The 16,230-nt window shown below is 36.9% G+C and overlaps 1 protein-coding gene across 2 annotated transcripts in view; it reads left to right on the forward strand.

Annotated features, from left to right (window-relative positions):
- Window positions 1–5,482: 5,482 nt before the first annotated feature.
- The window catches only part of LOC115759752 (nitric oxide synthase), a 67,590-nt gene continuing 56,842 nt past the window's right edge, over window positions 5,483–16,230 (forward strand). For both annotated transcript variants that reach the window (XM_030700795.1, XM_030700794.1), the window contains exons 1-2: window positions 5,483–6,087; window positions 11,604–11,718. In XM_030700795.1, coding sequence (XP_030556655.1) covers window positions 5,483–6,087; window positions 11,604–11,718 — 720 coding nt within the window. The remainder of the gene's footprint in view (window positions 6,088–11,603; window positions 11,719–16,230) is intronic.

The following is a 16,230-nucleotide window of genomic DNA, read 5'->3' on the forward strand; positions in this document are numbered from 1 at the left end:
CCACAGAAATCTCCGATTTGCCTTTAACTCTCAAGTATTTTTTCAATAGGGTATATAAATAATATATTTTTAATTAATTGCAGAATCTTTTTAAAAGAAACAGAGTCTTCTTTGAGTTCTTTCTTATGCATTTTTAATATATACAAAGGTTTGACTTTTATATTAAGCTGTCAACAGTTAAGTCAAGTGGAAGAGAGATATGATATGATATGATATGACGCTCATGATAAAGATTTCATTTCATTTGATTAAAATAAAAATAAAAAAATTGGCTTGAAGATGATTGCTGTGCAGCCGAAATATATTATATTTATTATTATTATTATTATTATTATTATTTTTTTTTTAATTTTATCTAATGCATAGGATTCCAGCCCTAATGTTTTCCGAATGCTTATTGCTAAGTTATCTAAATCATTTTTAAAAATCATGTCGATGTTAATTAATTTATGGCTTGCTGCTTTTATGAAAGCCTAACTTACACAATATTGTGCGATTTTCCTCGTTATTCATTGCGGCTCGAACAAGCTGACTTTGCCCAGCCATTTGCAGCATGTAAGGTGACGGGTATAATGAATGTTTCCAGTCAGCTTTTACATATCAATTTCAAATAATAACAATATATAAATATTGACAAGGGCAAGCAAAACAGGCGCAGCTGCTACTGACATGATCCAAGAAGGCGAAGCAAATATGAATTTTCCATGTGGGCATGTGTGGCCAAAGTGTGAATATTTATTTTGTATAACTTTTTTACAGCGGCAAGCATGCATACTTGATGCTGTTTGTGAATAACACACAGCAGCAGCAGCAGCAGCAGCCGGCGCTCCTTCAAAGGATGAACCTTTTGCGCGCGCCAGCCTTTCATATGTTAATCCCATAGAGAGCTGAGCCAGCTGTGCAGCGGATTACCCAGTTAGTCAGTTAGTCGCCCAGCTTGGTGTACCTGGTCGCGAACAAAAAGGGCAAGCCGCAGGCAAAGGCAAAGGCACGCTGTCCAGCGCTTGTCTAGCTGCCTGTATATATATGTGTGTCTATATCTTCCCACTCAAAGTCCAACAGTTGAGCGCTTTACAATTTTATTATTTATTTTTTGACGGCCGCACTTCACATATATTTTTTTTTCAATTTGTGTATTTGCATAAGGAAAAATGAACTGAAAACGATCTCTGGCCTGAATTAAACTTATGACAGGCGTGCATTATAAATTTGTGCGCGCGTGTGTGTGTCTGTGAGAGGAGGCAACACTTTATTGCTGGCCCGCCCGCAAAAGTATGCTACACTTTTTTTATTCAACCGCTACCGCTGTTTGGCTCTGGCCCAAACATTTAAATGGATTTTCTTAACAGATTTGTACTTTCTGCCCCCTTTTTTTTTGTGTTTGTGATACTTTTTTTTTTTGCCAGCTTCTGTTTCGGCATTGCCTGTGCTTTTGTCTTCCAATTGTGCGACTCTTTCCATTGCTGCGATTTCTTGTTTTGTAGTTGGTGGCTTTTTTTATATTTTTTTTTTTATTTTTCGTCGCTTCTGTGTTGTCATTTGAGATAATATGAAAAGCATTCAGGCTTTGCAGCATTTGTCCTTTTGTTGCGCTTCGCCTTTGATTGTATTCAAGTTTATTTTAAAGCAATTGATTGGATTTGAAACGATGATTGAGAAAATCTGCCATTGCAGTTGTGTGTTAAGTGGTTTGGAATACGTGTTGAAGCGTAAGTGGTTATATCTTTTACTAGTTCGCTTCATTCCGGACCAAATGTCTCGTATGGATAAAGGGAATGAATGCTTAGCTCCAGTAAAATGCAAGACAAGTTTCCATTTGAGCTTATGAATTCAAGAGGTGCGAAACTTGAAATTAAACATCCTCTATGTTCTTCATGTTAATGAAACCTGTAAGACGGACATATGTTTTTCTACAATCCTTCCAAAAGGACATGCCTAGTCGCAGCTGATACTCAGCAGCTAAGTTGACCATATTCAATCACTTTGACTAAGTGCTAAAGTCGCCAAAGGCTAAGAAAATAGCAACAACTGTTGGCTATCAGCAATAAAAATAAACTTACATACGACCATATCAAATCGGTCAATTAATTGATTGATTGATTGATTAGCCACACACACGCACATAGACAACAACAAGAACAAGAACAACAAGCACAAATTCAACAAAATAGACCAAAATGCGGTTCATTATTTTCATTTGCTTAAGCAATTCGAAAGGCCAACAATAACAGACGAAATGATGCGGAAGAGAATGGGGCAAAGAAACAGAAAGGGGCAGATACACATGGGTGTGTGTGTGTGTGTTGTGTAGTGTTGTGTTTGCAAATCAAAGCGAATGTTTATGCGTGTGATTTGAATTTAAATGCCAAATCTCTGCTCCCCTGCCGACGCTTTGTTTTATGCCAGCATCAAAATGTTTATAGAACTCGCAACGATTCGCAAACCAAAAACAAAAAAAAAAAACACAGCAAAACAAAACACATTCGTACTCATGACAGCGCCAGCTGCAAATCAAAGGCCAGCTGGAATTTGTATAATGGATGCCGATTCATTCAACCAATTCAGTACGCGGTCAACAATTTGCCGTTCCATCATTGTGTGTGATTTTTCATGTGTTATTTGGCCAAACATTATTGGCTCAGTCAGCGGGTCACAGATTAGCGCACAAAAGTAGACTACAAAATTCCATGTGGGAAACGTGCGCACAAAAGTAGACTACAAAATTCCATATGGGAAACGTGCGTGTTTGGTGTTGGCATTTTCTTGTGCAATCCAGCACTTATTATAAATGTGCATTATGGAAATGTATGCAACAGGCAGAAGAATACTTCTGGTAACCTGTTTAGGTTAAATATACATATACATTTTTCGCATGTCTGTCTGTCCGTGTGTGGGCAGGGGTCGCTCTTCGAAACCATAAAAGCTAGGGATTCCAAATTTGAAATAAAACCTTGTTTATTGTCTATTTCTGCTCTCGAGTACATTTAGTAATTTGAGTACAGCAAAGTATAAAGGCAAAAAGATTATCGTAAAGAAAACACAGACAGATTAAAATAATCACACCTCATTACACGTTATAATGGCCGGGCAGGGTATCTTCTAGGCGAGCGCTTCCGACTCGAGCACTCTTACGTATTAATAAATCACATTATAAACTGTTTGTGATTTGCTGTTTCTAAAATGCTAGATTTATATACTTAATGATGTTGAACAATAATTAATTAACCCAAAACGAACTGCGCAAACGAAGTTGATGCGACTGATTGCTGATGCTATAGACTCACAACAAGATGCGGTCAGAGGTTGCCCAGTTGGAAAATAGTTGCATCAATCATGGCGAAAGTTGATAAAGCGTTTTTATACTCTTGTGTAATTATATCACGCTCACAATGTTCAAATGAGCTACTGCCAGTTGCTTATAAGATTTGGTTATGTGACCTATTCTCGCAGCTTGGAACTCGACGGATGTTATGTTCTGATTGACTGATTGACGGATGGTTGATCAACGCCCAGCTTAAATGGCAAGGGTTATGAGCCAGAAATGTGACGTCCTGAGCTTAGCTTAGTTTTCTGGGCGACTGTCTAAAAAGCGATAGGTCAATAGTTCAAATCAGCAGCAGACAAATGCCAGAGACTGCCGCGAGTTTTTCTTTTAGTTATTCAGACGATGCTAAGTTCTTCTAATATAATATGAAGGGAATTAGGCATTTGGCATTTGTAATTAGATTGACTGCAGTGGATCTCTATGCAATATACACTAGATCTGAGCTAATACTGTCAACTCTTTATTGTGCCAAAGGTCTCTGCTGCTTTGGCCAGGTTTGTATATTTTTTTTGGCCTGCTCGCCCAGTCCTTACCTGGCCAATTGTTGATGATGTATTTGCGAGAACAGCTGCGGCCAGCCGAACGGAATCAGGCGCGAATGAGTTAACAAAATGGGAGGCTCTTGATGAAAGTTTGCGTGTTGTCTCAAAAATTGCGACAGCTGGTGTTAACTGGGCGTGAAAAGCTCTCGGAATATGATGTTAATGTGAAGGTTAAGGTTCGTGTCTTTCAAATACAGCTTAGCGAAAACAAAAGGCTTTCACAGCTGTTGCCTGCAAATGGTCCTGCGTATAGTATATGGCTTAAAATGAAACCATTTTCGTACATTTTAAAGGTGCTCTAATCGAATTAACGTAGAGTTGAAGTCGGCGTGACTTTTGATTAAGAAATTGTACAATGTGCATCCGCACATAATTAAGCCGCAGCTGGATTGTGGAAATCTAGTTTGTGGCTTACGCTGCGCAGCAGCTGGCAAATTGCCATAAAGATACTTTTAATTGCTACTAAGTGCCGGCAGAGCCCAAGAGTCGCACTTATCTAGCCCAAGGCAAACGAATCTCTCGAAAGTCTCGCAAGCCAGAAAGTCTCCAAAGGCAAACGCCAGCCGGCAAACGATGTGCTCCGGAGCTGAGTTATAGTTGCGGGAGTTGTTGTTCTGGAAAAGTAAATGTAGGTTGCTTGATTTGAAAGTTAATGAGCTACGCATTGCCAGGACGGCTGCGGCAAGGACTTAAAACTGCACGTGGAATGGATTGCGATTGGCAGGGATTGGCAGGAAGCTTGGGCAATAAAGTTGTACAAGTTACGTACAATTGAGCGCGTTCTTAAGTCCGTGAAAGCAACGCAATCCAATGCGAATTGCTCTTGAATTGGAGTTTGAGTGAGATAAAAGATAAGACGGAATTTCATAAATCATTGCGGCAGCTAGAGCCTAAGGCAACTATGATTAGGTTAGCGCCTGCTTAAATTCGATTAATTAAGCAAGCAAAACATATTTGCATATTTAATTTGATGCCAAATGATTTAACGGTACAGTAAAACATCGCTAAAACAAACTTCAATGATATTTAGGGCACTTGGCTAAAGCTTATAATGTTTTGGTAGGCAAAATTTCGATGCTAGGCCCATTTCGACTTCTTATCAATTTTAGCACAGTCTTAAACAATTTTGGAACCATAAATTATTTCTTGCTTAAATTTTTACTTATTTATTTAAAATAATTTGTTACATTTTTTACGTCGAGTGCCCAATTTATGTTTAATTCTAAATTTTATTATTAATATGTTTGGAATTCATTTTAAACTTTACCTTAAATACTTATCTTTTGTTTGATCGCATCTCGTCTTGTATTAACAGCTTGCCCTTTCGCTTAATTCTGCGATTGTCTAATAAATGTTTTCTTAAAGTTTTCAATCGCCAGCAAGTCGAGCAACAACTGGAAACCAATTGGCTGTGGCCTGCGACCAGAAAACCAAAAGCCAAAGTTTTTTTTATTATTTTTTTCTTAAAGAGAATTTAATCAAAAGTTGTGCAGAGCTCGAGAGGGTTTCAAGTTCACCTGTCCTGGCTGCAGTTTAAATAAACGAGGCAAACACTCAAAAACAAAAAAAAAAGTGGAAAAGTCTTTTGGCGAGCAAAGCAGAAGCCCAAAACATCATGTCGCAGCATTTCACATCGATATTTGAGAACCTGCGCTTTGTGACCATCAAACGTACGACAAATGCGCAGCAACAACAACAACAGCAGCAACAACAGCAGCAACAGCAACAACAGTCGCCGCTGCCCACACCGAGAGCAACGCCCGCCGAACAAAATAAAATCAAAATCAAGGCACAGGCAACGCCAACGCCAACGCTTAACGGCAATGGGCTACCCTTGAGCACAAATCTTGAGGGCGTCGCGGCGGCTGCCTGTCCTGAAGTGGACCACAGCAGAGGCGCGTCTGGTGCGACCGCAGGCGTAGGCAGAGGCGGGGGAGCCGCTGCTGCCAGCGCAGCTGTTGCAGGCGCAGGCGGCGGCACGCCATTGAAGCACCATAAGCGCACAAGCATATCGACGACATCGCCACAGGCGGGCCGGGAGCGACGCGGCACCAATACGAGCATTATTGTGGAGCTGGATGACAGGGTTGGCGGCGTGAATGCGGCGGGCGCATCGGGCAGCGGCACCGCATCCAGCAAAAGTTCACGGGAGCTTTCGCCCACACCGAAAAACCAACAGCCCAGAAAAATGTCACAGGATTATCGTTCGCGTGCCGGCAGGTAAGGCTTACATACATCATTTCCACGTATCGCAAATAACAAGAAATACTATAAATAAATAAATTTTAAAAAAAGAAGAAGGAGTCTGGCTGAGAATAGCTCAGAATTCCAAGAAAGTAGCTGGGTGGAACAAAAGACAAACACATATCTTAGATTTTTTATCAAATTTATTTATTAGTATTATTTTTTTATTTTATTCAAATTTCATTTTCTGGTACGTAAATTAATTGTGTGCAAATAATTTGAATTTTTTTAATAGAAGAATGTTGTTTCCCAAATTTGACTCTATATTTTCACTTGAATTTTGACTAAAAATAATGTTGCCAGATTTAGATGCAAATTTGAGCTTGAGGTAAAAACATGAACAAAGAGCCAAACCTTATGAAAATCGGATGAGATTTGACTGAGTTATGGGAGTGGGAAATTTGGCCTACGTTTATATAAGATATTTGAGGGTACCATTTTGACATGGATTTTGACCAAAAATGATGTTGCCAGATTTTGATGCAGAATTGATAATGAGGCCAAACCATGAATGAAAAAACAAACTTTATGAAAATCGGATGAGATTTGACAAGTTATGGGAATGGAAAGTTTGGCCTACGTCTATATAGGATATTTGAGGGTACCATTTTGACATGGATTTTGACCAAAAATGATGTTGCCAGATTTTGATGCAGAATTGATAATGAGGCCAAACCATGAACAAAAAGCCAAACTTTATGAAAATCGGTTGAGTTTTGACCGAGTTATGGGGATGGGAAATATTGAATAATGTCCATGGACATTTGAGAGTATAGGGGTCGGAAATGTTGTCCTATGTCTGTATCATTTTCACTTGAATTTTGACTAAAAATAATGTTCCCAGATTTAGATGCCAATTTGAAATTGAGGTAAAAACATTAACAAAAAACCAAACTTTATGAAAATCGGATGAGATTTGACCAAGTTATGGGAATGGAAAGTTTGGCCTACGTCTATATAGGATATTTGAGGGTACCATTTTGATATGGATTTTGACCAAAAATGATGTTGCCAGATTTTGATGCAGAATTGATAATGAGGCCAAACCATGAATGAAAAACCAAACTTTATGAAAATCGGATGAGATTTGACCGAGTTATGGGAGTGGGAAATTTTGAATAATGTCTATGGATATTTGAGAGTATAGGGGTCGGAAATGTTGCCCTATGTCTGTATCATTTTCACATGAATTTTGACTAAAAATAATGTTGCCAGATTTAGATGCCAATTTGATCTTGAGGTAAAAACATGAACAAAGAGCCAAACCTTATGAAAATCGGATGAGATTTGACTGAGTTATGGGAGTGGGAAATTTGGCCTACGTTTATATAAGATATTTGAGGGTACCATTTTGACATGGATTTTGACCAAAAATGATGTTGCCAGATTTTGATGCAGAATTTATAATGAGGCCAAACCATGAATGAAAAACCAAACTTTATGAAAATCGGTTGAGTTTTGACCGAGTTATGGGGGTGGGAAATATTGAATAATGTCTATGGACATTTGAGAGTATAGGGGTCGGAAATCATTTTCACTTGAAATTTGACTAAAAATAATGTTCCCAGATTTAGATGCCAATTTGAAATTGAGGTAAAAACATTAACAAAATACCAAACTTTATGAAAATCGGATGAGATTTGACCAAGTTATGAGAATGGAAAGCTTGGCTTACGTCTATATAGGATATTTGAGGGTACCATTTTGACATGGATTTTGACCAAAAATGATGTTGCCAGATTTTGATGCAGAATTAATAATGAGGCCAAACTATGAACAAAAAGCCAAACCTTTTTAAAATCGGATGAGATTTGACCGAGTTATGGGAGTGGGAAATTTTGACTAATGTCTATGGATATTTGAGAGTATAGGGGTCGGAAATGTTGTCCTATGTCTGTATTTAAGGGTATCATTTTCACATGAATTTTGACTAAAAATAATGTTCCCAGATTTAGATGCCAATTTGATCTAGGAGTCAAACCATGAACAAAAAGCCAAACCTTATGAAAATCTGATGAGATTTGACCGAGTTATGGGAGCGGGAAATTTTGAATAATGTCTATGGAGAGTATAGGGGTCGGAAATGTTGTCCTATGTCTGTATCATTTTCACATGAATTTTGACTAGAAATAATGTTCCCAGATTTAGATGCAAATTTGATCTTGAGGTAAAAACATGAACAAAAAACCAAACTTTATGAAAATCGGATGAGATTTGACCAACTTATGGGAATGGAAAGTTTGGCCTACGTCTATATACTTAGGATATTTGAGGGTACCATTTTGACATGGATTTTGACCAGAAATGATGTTGCCAGATTTTGATGCAGAATTGATAATGAGGCCAAACCATGAATGAAAAACCAAACTTTATGAAAATCGGATGAGATTTGACCGAGTTATGGGAGTGGGAAATTTTGAATAATGTCTATGGATATTTGAGAGTATAGGGGTCGGAAATGTTGCCCTATGTCTGTATCATTTTCACATGAATTTTGACTAAAAATAATGTTGCCAGATTTAGATGCCAATTTGATCTTGAGGTAAAAACATGAACAAAGAGCCAAACCTTATGAAAATCGGATGAGATTTGACTGAGTTATGGGAGTGGGAAATTTGGCCTACGTTTATATAAGATATTTGAGGGTACCATTTTGACATGGACTTTGACCAAAAATGATGTTGCCAGATTTTGATGCAGAATTTATAATTGGGCCAAACCATGAATGAAAAACCAAACTTTATGAAAATCGGTTGAGTTTTGACCGAGTTATGGGGGTGGGAAATATTGAATAATGTCTATGGACATTTGAGAGTATAGGGGTCGGAAATCATTTTCACTTGAATTTTGACTAAAAATAATGTTCCCAGATTTAGATGCCAATTTGAAATTGAGGTAAAAACATTAACAAAAAACCAAACCTTATGAAAATCGGATGAGATTTGACCAAGTTATGGGAATGGAAAGTTTGGCCTACGTCTATATAGGATATTTGAGGGTACCATTTTGACATGGATTTTGACCAAAAATGATGTTGCCAGATTTTGATGCAGAATTGATAATGAGGCCAAACCATGAATGAAAAACCAAACTTTATGAAAATCGGATGAGATTTGACCGAGTTATGGGGGTGGGAAATATTGAATAATGTCTATGGACATTTGAGAGTATAGGGGTCGGAAATGTTGTCCTATGTCTGTATCATTTTCACTTGAATTTTGACTAAAAATAATGTTCCCAGATTTAGATGCAAATTTGAGCTTGAGGTCAAAACATTAACAAAAAACCAAACTTTATGAAAATCGGATGAGATTTGACCATGTTATGGGAATGGAAAGTTTGGCCTACGTCTATATAGGATATTTGAGGGTACCATTTTGACATGGATTTTGACCAAAAATGATGTTGCCAGATTTTGATGCAGAATTGATAATGAGGCCAAACCATGAATGAAAAACCAAACTTTATGAAAATCGGATGAGATTTGACCGAGTTATGGGGGTGGGAAATATTGAATAATGTCTATGGACATTTGAGAGTATAGGGGTCGGAAATCATTTTCACTTGAATTTTGACTAAAAATAATGTTCCCAGATTTAGATGCCAATTTGAAATTGAGGTAAAAACATTAACAAAAAACCAAACCTTATGAAAATCGGATGAGATTTGACCAAGTTATGGGAATGGAAAGTTTGGCCTACGTCTATATAGGATATTTGAAGGTACCATTTTGACATGGATTTTGACCAAAAATGATGTTGCCAGATTTTGATGCAGAATTGATAATGAGGCCAAACCATGAATGAAAAACCAAACTTTATGAAAATCGGATGAGATTTGACCGAGTTATGGGAGTGGGAAATTTTGAATAATGTCTATGGACATTTGAGAGTATAGGGGTCGGAAATGTTGTCCTATGTCTGTATCATTTTCACTTGAATTTTGACTAAAAATAATGTTCCCAGATTTAGATGCAAATTTGAGCTTGAGGTCAAAACATTAACAAAAAACCAAACTTTATGAAAATCGGATGAGATTTGACCATGTTATGGGAATGGAAAGTTTGGCCTACGTCTATATAGGATATTTGAGGGTACCATTTTGACATGGATTTTGACCAAAAATGATGCTGCCAGATTTTGATGCAGAATTGATAATGAGGCCAAACCATGAACAAAAAGCCAAACTTTATGAAAATCGGTTGAGTTTTGACCGAGTTATGGGGGTGGGAAATATTGAATAATGTCCATGGACATTTGAGAGTATAGGGGTCGGAAATGTTGTCCTATGTCTGTATCATTTTCACTTGAATTTTGACTAAAAATAATGTTCCCAGATTTAGATGCCAATTTAAAATTAAGGTAAAAACATTAACAAAAAACCAAACTTTATGAAAATCGGATGAGATTTGACCAACTTATGGGAATGGAAAGTTTGGCCTACGTCTATATAGGATATTTGAGGGTACCATTTTGACATGGATTTTGACCAAAAATGATGTTGCCAGATTTTGATGCAGAATTGATAATGAGGCCAAACCATGAATGAAAAACCAATCTTTATGAAAATCGGATGAGATTTGACCAAGTTATGGGAATGGAAAGTTTGGCCTACGTCTATATAGGATATTTGAGGGTACCATTTTGACATGGGTTTTGACCAAAAATGATGTTGCCAGATTTTGATGCAGAATTGATAATGAGGCCAAACCATGAATGAAAAGCCAAACCTTTTTAAAATCGGATGAGATTTGACCGAGTTATGGGAGAGGGAAATTTTGAATAATGTCTATGGACATTTGAGAGTATAGGGGTCGGAAATGTTGTCCTATGTCTGTATCATTTTCACATGAATTTTGACTAGAAATAATGTTCCGAGATTTAGATGCCAATTTGAGCTTGAGGTCAAAACATGAACAAAAAACCAAACCTTATGAAAATTGGATGAGATTTGACCGAGTTATGGGAGTGGGAAATGTTGACCTATTTTTTTATAGGATATTTGGGGGTAGCATTTTCACATGGTCCCAACTTATTACAAAATATTTTGATAGATTAAAATTTTAAACGCTTCATCATATTTCAAACTTTTAGGCTATATATAATTGGTGTTGTTTCTTTTATGTATTTTGTCCAACGCACATGCTAAAAATTTGAGCGTGAAAAAATGCGTTTATGTTAATTTAAATTCTGCCAATCCACATCAATGTCAAAATAAGTAAAATTATAACTTAAAAATTCTGCTGAAACTAAATACGTGAAATATCTCTTTTGTTCTGTTGATTACTTTTGATGGATTTTATTTTTAAGCATTATTCAATTTGTAATTTGAACATCAAATTTTGTCAGAATTATTTTTTTCCAATTAATGGTTTTTCCCCCTGTTTAAGCATAAAAGTGTTCTTATTTTTTGCTACTTGAAATGTTCATGTTTAATTTTCTTTTCAATATGCATTTGTAGCTTGATTACATTGATTTTTGAATTCATTGCAGTTTCATGCACCTGGACGACGAGGGCCGCAGTCTGCTGATGCGCAAGCCGATGCGGCTGAAGAACATCGAGGGCAGGCCGGAGGTGTACGATACGCTGCACAGCAAAGGACGCGAGGTAAGTCACGTTTCCATTTCTGTTCCAGCCACTTACGACAGATCATAATTAGCTGTTTGCACGTGGTCCAAATGCTAGGTCCAAATGTAGGCGCCTTTTGGCCGACGGCTAAGAAACTGCCTTGCGCCCTGCGTCCCACGAATGAATGTGCAATAAAAAGGCAGTAAAACAATTCGCAGCATGTTTTCTCTTTTCCTACAGAGCGTAAAAAAGTTTGTTCTGACATGCCGAGCGCAGAGAAAAAAAACCATTGCATACTTGTAGGAGTTATTTAATACTCATGATGCTGCTAGTTGGCCATGTAATTGTTTGAGTGTGTGTGTGTGTGTGTGTGTGGGTGTGCTGGCTGTTTGTTTGTCCGTGCTTCGTTGTTGTTGTTGTTGCCTGCAATTTTAACGTTTACTGCAGTTTGTTATGTAAAAGTTGTTCGAGTGCGTGCCTGTTGCCAGGATTAAGGGACCCCGCATTTGTTGGCCCCATTGACGCTTAGAGCCAAGTGTGCTCAGCGTAATGAAGTAGCTGGAAATTCTTTTTATGCATGTGTGTGTGTGTTAGTTAGTCTGTTTGTGTGTGTGTGGGAAGGCTGCAAAGTGCTCGTGCGACGAAATTCCGTTGAAACTGTCGTGCGTTGTTATTTTTTTGTAAAATATGTTGCGGTCAGCAGGGTCAAAACAAAGTTTTCTCTTGTGCTTAACTTAAAACTGCTGCCACAGACTTTGACAGCAGCCCAAAATACCAGAGAAGGGGTTTGTTTAATAATGTGGAATTAAAACTTATTGGAGTACGCGTCTCACAATTCGCAGAACAATCCCGAAAGAAATAAAATGCGACACACCATTAATAGTTATTAAGAAAGTTTAATTAATTCTGATTTGCACTTATTTTAATGTGTTTTCACTGCAATTACAATTTTTGTTGTTCCTTACCTATTATTCTATATAATATTAATTTTCTACATGCATTCGCCCGTTGCCCTGAAAATATTGCAAAATCTAAATGTTTTCATATGCAAGTTGCGGGCTAAATTTTATTTTTTTGCCAAAATGGCTTGATGATTGTATTGGCTGGGTCCTTAAGTTATTTATATGTTGAGGGCAGATCTCTTTTTGTTTTTGGTTTTTAATCAAACTATTAAGGGACGTTGTATAGTACAAAATAATTAAGAGTTCCGGGCGCAACGTTTTTACCCATAATCTATGGCTTAAGGGTACAAAAAGTTCTGGGATAAGTCAATTTTGGTAGAGCAGTTTCCAAAGCTCATTAAATGCTTTAAGTCTGTATAAAAGAAGCATAAAGCTTTTTAGTTTGATACAGTTGCTTAAAGCTCGCTCTAAAAGCACATTAAGTCAATTTTAAGTTTAATGGGTGAACAAAATCTTAACTTTAATGCTTTTCATTTCAACAATAATATATGTATGTGTGATTTGAAGGCAGTCTCTAAAAGCACATTAGGTCTGTGAAAATTGCTTAAAGCTAGCTCTAAAAGCACATTAAAAAGCACATTAAGGAACTATTAAATTTGGTGGTTAAATAAAGTCTAAACTTCAATGCTTTTTATATCAACAATAATATATGTATGTGTGAATAAGCTGTCTCTGAAAGCACATTAAAGCGTTTGTAAATTTATTGAGTGCATAAAATCTAAAGCTGAGAGCATTTTTATACAAGCATCATTTCATATCATAGATTTTTATTTGTATTTATCTTTTCATTTATGTTCTCAAAGTTTTAGCAGTTATTTTATTTTGTTTCTGCAATTTAATTCAGAAATGATTTAGCTACTGCCTAAATTAATTGCTGCACATGATGAGGCAAGCGGCTGGGCACCAAAACTGATTCAGCAACTGCAACTGTGGATGCGATTTAAAACTCATTAGGCCGCCAAAAGAGCAGTTTTGGGGTGCGTTGCAAGAGCGGAAAGACGTCGACGTGTTGGCATTAAAGTTGGCAACTAACCTCAATTAGCTGAGGCAACCCCAAGCGGCATTTGGCTGGCTAATTAAGTCAGCGTCGACGCCGACAGTTGGCGTCGGAAATGGCGCTACGAATCCTTTTTTTTGCAATCAAATTTCATTGCAATGCCATCGTTCCCGCCCCAGCAGGCGGCATCAGTTGAATTTTAATGCGTCGAGCGCATAAAATTATGCAATGCAAAATATTTGCTCTTGCCGCCATTTTCAGTTCAAGTAGCGTCCTCGACTTTGGCTACCTTGGGAAAACACTCAACTTGCCAATTGGCATGCAAATTTCGCCCACACCTGCTAATTATAAAAAAGCGCTAGAGAAAAACCCCATTCAGCTCTTTTCATAGCTTTAAGCTGTCAGTTGTTATGGCGCCACTTAAAGGAAATTAAGCTTTATGTCCTCAGCTCTGAATGCGCGGCTTAAGTGCCTTAACAAGCCGTCAATTAAAAAGCCCACAATGTAGCTCGTCTATGTAAATACGAACCCTCAATTGCGGGTCTCATAACTTTTATGGTTATGAGCGGGGGCTTTCGCTATTAAAACATATGTGATGCTGAAACTTTTAGTTATTCCCCGTCAGAAGACTGACATGAGTATCAGCTATCTAACTAATCTATATTGGATAGGTAAGTTTTAAAAGCAGGTTTATCCACCTTTTAAATAACCGATAGTAAAATAAAATATGATATGCATCAAAGTCTAAGTGGGACCCAGTCAAGAGTCAAAAGAATGTATCATCTATCAAGGTTAAATAGTTTAACATCAGGATTATCCTCCTTTTAAATAATCGATAATAATATAAGATAGAAGTTTTACCAGCTCGCAATCAATTGTTAATATTGTTATTAGCCAAAAATCTGTTCAACTTGCAATTTACCCGCCAAGACCCTCTCGCCAAAAAGTCTAAACATCAAGATTGACTGTTGGATATAAATTTTATAATCGATATGCATGTTATCGCCATTTATCGATAAGTTTTTACCCAGTATGGACCTTATGTTGCAAGCCTTTAAAAAATGTTAAGCAAATCGTTAAAATTAGAAAGATTAAAGTTCCATCCAACTTTTAAGGCGGTAACATGAACTTTATCATGAACAAATAAACAGTTTGTTAAGGCCCAGTTGGAGAGTGTTTCCTGCTCGATCTTAGAGAGTAGAAGAAGAGCATACCTCTGTTATATTTGTACCAGGCAAGTAAATAAATAATAACGTGGCTTTTAAATTGCGCTATTTGGTAAACTTTTTTAAATAGTTTTGTGTTTGCCAAAAATTTATTTTAATTTCATGCGCTGCTTTTAAATGCAATAGTTCGCTGGAATTATGAAATTAAATTTTCTCTGCCAAAAAAAAGAAGCGAGACCAGAAGTAGCTGGAGCTGGGTGGCAGAGCTTAGCGTATTAAAGTTCATGCCAAGGTAGTAATTGAAGTTAAGAACTGCAAATAATGTTTATTTCAAGTGTTATTCACTTCTATTGCCACTTCAGGTGCAGCAGGGCAAGTGAACTACTAACAAAGTTTTGGGGCGTTGAAAACTTTTAACTGAAAGTGTTGAAATGCATGTATAAGAAAATAAGATTAAATGTTTATTAAAGATTGCTTGATTGAAATTCCGTTTCTATTAACTATGTTCATTAATTATGAACTAGTTCGTATAATTTACGATATATTTGAAAGAAGCATATATCGATATCGATAGTTAAATTGTATTGCTGAAATTGATCAATAAATGTGTTAAATGTGTAACGAAAAGCTATAGATTCAATGTGTTATCTATTGATAAAGAAGATAATATATATCGATAAATATGTTAAATGTGTAACGAAATGTTATCGATTAAACGTATTATCGGTTGATAAAGAACTTAAAATATATCGATAAATATGTTAAGTGTGTAACGAAATGCTATCGATAAAATGTATTATCGATTGATAAAGAAGTTAAAATATATCAATAAATATGTTAAATGTTTAACGAAATGCTATCGATTAAACGTATTATCGATGTAAATAACACATTAAATGTGAGAATGAGTTTAGCATATAAAAACTTCATATTTCTTATGCATTTTTCTACCAAACGCAAGCGCATTTGCGATTCGTCTTAACAGAAACAACAGCTGGCTGCACTTTTTACACTCTTCTTCTTAAGCGGCGCATAAATTTTGAAACAAAAAAAAAACTTGAAAATTGAATAGGAAAACTTACAAAAAAGTGCAAATTTGTCGTACGCCAGAGAAAGACCCGCAGAAAGACCCTGGGCAAACTTTGAATGTGTGTGTGTGTGTTTGTATATGTATTTATTTGACGCTTTGCAGCTGCAACAATTTCCGTTTCCGGCGCACTTGCGTTGCGTTGCGTTGTTGCTGCTGCTTTGTGTTTTTATTTACATAAAACAATTTTGAAGAACTTTCTGTGTGTTGGTGTTCGGCGGGGCTATAACCAGTTAATGGGCGTGGCATGCGGTAGTAGCTGCAGCCTCGCAATTATTTACATTTGACGCTAGCAGCCAAATTCTCCTTAAATGTAATGCGGTCTGGCCACAATTTTCG

Source organism: Drosophila novamexicana, unplaced genomic scaffold, assembly GCF_003285875.2.
Source record: "Drosophila novamexicana strain 15010-1031.04,08,12 unplaced genomic scaffold, DnovRS2.1 tig00000387-arrow-pilon, whole genome shotgun sequence".
Lineage (NCBI taxonomy): Eukaryota > Metazoa > Arthropoda > Insecta > Diptera > Drosophilidae > Drosophila > Drosophila novamexicana.